At 34.6% G+C, this 5,149-nt stretch overlaps 1 protein-coding gene across 1 annotated transcript; it reads right to left on the bottom strand.

Annotated features, from left to right (window-relative positions):
* Window positions 1–4,073: 4,073 nt before the first annotated feature.
* Window positions 4,074–5,149, bottom strand: LOC141687530 (protein CANDIDATE G-PROTEIN COUPLED RECEPTOR 7-like). The gene has a single exon (XM_074492837.1). The coding sequence runs from the start codon at window positions 5,046–5,048 to the stop codon at window positions 4,170–4,172; it is 879 nt and encodes a 292-aa protein (XP_074348938.1). The 5' UTR covers window positions 5,049–5,149; the 3' UTR covers window positions 4,074–4,169.

Raw genomic sequence — 5,149 nt, 5'->3', positions numbered from 1 at the left:
TGTTTGAGTTTTGGACAGGAATGTGGTAGATTCAAAACATCTAGTTTTAAGCGAGATCTTCCAGGAAAGTACGAAATTCGAGGCATCAAAAGGAGTGAAGCACAAAAAATAGATTTGACTTATGACAATTACTATTGTAACTAATGGCAAATCGAGTGGCTAGGAAAAAACAGCATTATTTCTTTGGGTCATAATTTCATGAATGAAGAGTTTCGTAGTATAAGTAAGTCACATGTGAACATAATCATGGGTTAAGATATATATTATATGTTCAATTAATATTGATTAAGATCTTACATTACACATTTTGGTGTATCATTATTTATCACTCCTAACTTGTAACACTTAAGTACACACGTACAAATTGGGGGGTCTTTGTTAGGAATAGACTCTTCATTATTTGAATGAAGGTAATACTGCTTACATTGTACCCTTCCAAAAGATGCTTTTATGGTATTTACTGTGTTTTGTTTGGTTGGCACAGTAAAGTGTATATTCGGAGAGCAATTTGATTTATAAAAAGAGAGTGGGGGATGATTGAGAAGGAAGTGGCGGCCATGTGAAAAGTGCAGGTTCCTTCCTACGGAAAAGACGATAATTCCAATTACTGGAATGGAGACATGGCAAGTGGCAGTGGCAACCCATCAAAGTCCATAAAACACATAGTTGCGCAATAATACACACTCCATGTTTCATGGCAATGTTATATGCATCGGTCACATATTATATATGACTGTAACCAGCATGTTCGGAAACAGGCATTGCTGCCCTGCCCCCCACATGGGTTTTGAGCATAGTACCCAGAGAGAATCTCCAAGTATCAATTATATAACATGTAAATATACTTACGGTTACGGATGATAAAACTAAGTCTAAAATATGAAATGCTTGCTTTAGAAGCTTTTATGCTTTGAGGTCTTTTCTATGAAACTAGTGATTTTTTATGTATGGAGGAAATTTTTCTTGCACTAAAGTTCTTCGCATGACTTCATATATATTTAACATTAAACTGTAAAAAAGGTTGAATACGGGGTTATGCATGCCTTTCTGGTTCGGTGTGAGAGGTTTCTTCACTATGTTTATCCAGAGGCCGTCACCTGCAAGGTTGCACCTATTCAACTCTCAATTATCTTCTTAACTCCCTCCGTCCCAATTTATCTGTCTTATTTGACTTTTGATGGTCAAATTGACTCAACTTTGACCGTAAATAAAAATTTATTTTTTCATTATTTTAAAAAATTAAAATATACATATAAAAGTAGATTAAATATACTTTTTAATGATATAAATTTTATAAGTATTTTTGATGTTATACCATGTGAAATTTTCGATCAAAATTGAGTCAATTTGACCCTAAAAAGTCAAATAAGACAGATAAATTGGAACGTGGGATAATCAGTTTATGCTAGATTTGAGGGCCCTAAACCTAAGAGTTACATTACCTCAGATAGGAGATCTCGACTGATTATGCTAGATTTGAGGGCCCTAAACCTAAGAGTTACATTACCTCAGATAGGAGATCTCGACATCTCCAGATTAGTGTGGTAGATTAGATTTTGGGGTTTGTTTGACCTCAACAATAATAATTTTTATTCCACTAAATTTTTTAACCCCACTTAAATTTTATTGTTAACTTTAATAGATTATATAACTTGTAAAATGTATATAAATTTATCAATTTTGTGTAGCAAATGTGATCAAATATACTGATATGAGATAAATTGTTAATAATGATAGTCTTATTAAATATATATCGGAAAAAAACTGTAACATGATCCACTATGGCTCTGTTTGGGATTACTGTTCAAAATTGATGTGCTGTTAGAAAAAAATGCTGCTTATAAAAATCAAATAACTTTTGGTAATTTTTTTGATACATATATGTTTGATGCAAAAAATTAAAAATAATGATGTTTTTGGTAAGGTTTGATGGTGAAATCAGCAACAGCTGAAAAATAACTTTTTCTAAAAGCATGGGGAAACTTACTTTCTCTGACCGCAGCTTTTGGGCCAAAAACACTAGCTTTTAAATTTTACCAAACAGTTTGTTAACTGCTTTTCACTGAAAAGCTGTTGTTACTGTCTGTAACAGCAATTCCAAACACACCCTATAGCACAATTTTTTTCCTACTTAAGTGACTAGCTATTTTTCATAGTATTGTAAAAATCACCTTCTAGCTTTTAAGCGCTAAAGGAGACATTTAAGCGGGTTTAAAAGCAGACCATTAATCGTATTACAAATATATATATTAAAAATAATATATATTTTTTTGAATAAAGAGATAACATCCAAATATTATAATAAACCAATAAAATGATCATTCACAAGTCATAATTAACTTAAAAATACAAGTAACATTTAAAAATATCAAATTATAACTCTTTTAAAAATAATAATTTTCTTTTTCTAATTATTTTTAATCCCCATTTAATTTGGTCAAAAACCGTTTAAACGGTCAAAATTTGTTTTAAACGGTCAAAATCCGCTTAATTCCGCTTAAAGTCACTTAAATCCGCTTAAACTTTACTAAACACTTAACTATCCGATTTTGCACTAATCTAAGTACTTTTACCTTCTATTCCACTTAAGGCCCCACTTAAGCGTTCATTTAATGCACTTTTTACAACACTGATTTTTGCCCGCCCACGAGCCTAGGAACCCCATATTTAGATCCTGGAACTTTTGAAGTTTTCAGTACATGAATGTACGAAATATGTAATGTATCTGTGAGCTCGGGGCCTAAAATTTGATATGTCCCCAGAAATTTTAAAACGCCCCATTTTAGTATGTGATAATAAAGGAAACAAGACACACGAAGCACCATTGCATTCGTTACGATATCATTGCTCAACAGTCGGTGGCTCAAGCCTATATGGACAATGTGACTTCACGGTTGGCCTCGTGGCATAGTGTCTGATAGAGATACAGTTTTCTTGAGTCAGTTCTGGCAGGCTTTGTTTACCTTACATGGTACTGAATTTATGATGTCTTCTGCATACCATCTGAAAACCGATGGCCAGGCTGAGGTGACTAATGTATGTGTATGTGCAGAGTGGTGGTACAACACCTATTTTAGTACTGCTGCTGGTATTACTCCGTATGAAGTGGTCTACAATCACCCACCACCTTTACACCTTATTTGCCTGAAGAATCTGCTAATCGAGCAGTCGATAGGGATTTACAGAGACAGGAATCTGTGATTACTACACTGAAGCAGCATCTGCACAAAACACAAGCTCGGATGAAACATAGGTCTGAGAGCGAGTATTGGAGGTTGGCAATTGGGTATGGCTTAAACTTAAACCCTACGGACAATTAACTTTACACCACAGACGCAATGTCAATCTCGGTCCTAAATACTGTGGACCTTTCCAAATAATCGCCAAGGTTGTAGCTGTGGCATATAAACTCAAGTTACCAGCTTCGGTACAGATCCATGATGTCTTTCATGTCTCTCAGCTTAATCTGTTTAGAGGATGTCTCCTTGTTACTGTCATTTTGCCTTCCCGGTTACATACTACTCCTGTGCAGCAACCAGTTGCAGTGTTAGCCAAACGGCAAGTTCGTTTCAACAATGCTACTAAGGTTCAGTACTTGGTGCAATGACAAAACCAGACTGCAAAAAAACTACTTGGGAGGATGCTTAAGGAATTCCGGACAAATTTCCATCCCTTGTTATTCCTTAACAACTAGCCTTGAGGACAGGTCTTTCAAGGGGGAAAGCTATGTTATAGGGAAAATTAATAACAAATAGATGTTATGATTTGGAATACATTTTTAGTAAAAAGTCTATGTTACGAGCATTTGTTGTGAAAACGATATCTCTGAAGCTTCTCATCTTCTTCTTCTTGTATTCGTTAACATTTCATTGTTTAGATTCGTTAATTGCTTAGTAAGTTCAGTTCATAAAGGTGAATTACATTCATCCTTTATCACAAGGCCTATATGTTCTGGTATCTATGGTATCTCTTTGGTAAATAAATGCAACAGTTGAGTTCATTCTCATTCTTAAAATATAAGGTTCAGATGGTTATTTGTAATTTGGACCAGTGCCGTTTGTGTTTGCTTTTGTTTCAGAACTTTCATTTTCTTCAATCCACCTAGTACAACTATGTACAAAAAAGTCCTTAACAAATGAAAGATAAATAGAAAATCAAATAGTCTACTATTATCCTAACGAAATGTTTTCTTCCCACATATGGGCTGAGGCTGCACTATCTTCTTCTAATTCATGAAGAACCAAATAAGGATTTTTATCAACTGGTTGAAAATTTAAAAATATGAAGGAGTAGAACACCAAGTTTGCACCTTCAGCCGCAGCTACCGCTACCCATTCATATCTGTAGTTCACCTTAGCTCCAATTATTGAAACCACCACTCTGGTAAAATACAAGTACACTATCACAACTATGTAGAACTGCTTAAAAATTGTCAACTTCTCCACATTTTTCGCCACTTTTCCATCAGTTTTCGAAGCCTCTGCAAGGCTGCGAATCGACCAAGCAATTGGAAAAATCACAGTGCAACAACATATCACATCGATTATCAAGAAAATCTCATTCCATCTAAACCAACCTTTTGTTGCTGGACCTGTTTCACCAATAATGACGGAAGCTATGTTTTCTAAAACTTGTAATGGAATTACGAACATGAGAACAACTTTTTCACGTTCTTGAAGATAAGGTTTTAAGAACGACCATCCGGTGCCTATAAGAATAATCACGGTGAACAATGTAACACCTTTGAAGAAGCTAAAGATATAAAATGCAACATCCCAACCGTGGGGTGTTCCTGTATTTCTTATGTATCTTTTGTCCTCCAATGCACAAATAATTTTCAGTGTCAAGAGAAGTAATAGAACTCCCATTACTAGATGAATTTTGTCAACATTTTTCCTTTGTTGATTACAAATATATGCCCATAAAGCTAAAAAGCCGGAATATATTAGAAATAATATCAAGTAGAGTTTTGGCAATGTCGTTTGGCCAACTGGGAGATAATCTTTGGCACCATCAAACATATTGTACATTTCCGTACGAACTTTCATGGATAATTTAAAATCAGGCTGACAATTCCCGAAAATTAAAATATATTTATCAGGTTGTTCGACGATTACTGAACCATTATATGTGTATGATGCATTTTTGT

The sequence above is a fragment of the Apium graveolens genome, chromosome 9, assembly GCF_009905375.1.
Source record: "Apium graveolens cultivar Ventura chromosome 9, ASM990537v1, whole genome shotgun sequence".
In the NCBI taxonomy this organism is placed as follows: Eukaryota; Viridiplantae; Streptophyta; class Magnoliopsida; order Apiales; family Apiaceae; genus Apium; species Apium graveolens.
Note: the sequence above shows the minus strand (reverse complement) of the source record. Positions and strands in the feature narration are given on the sequence as shown.

Bases quoted from the DNA above. Each gene is read 5' to 3' on its own strand.
- LOC141687530 (XM_074492837.1), bottom strand. From the start codon at position 5,048: ATGAAAGTTCGTACGGAAATGTACAATATGTTTGATGGTGCCAAAGAT.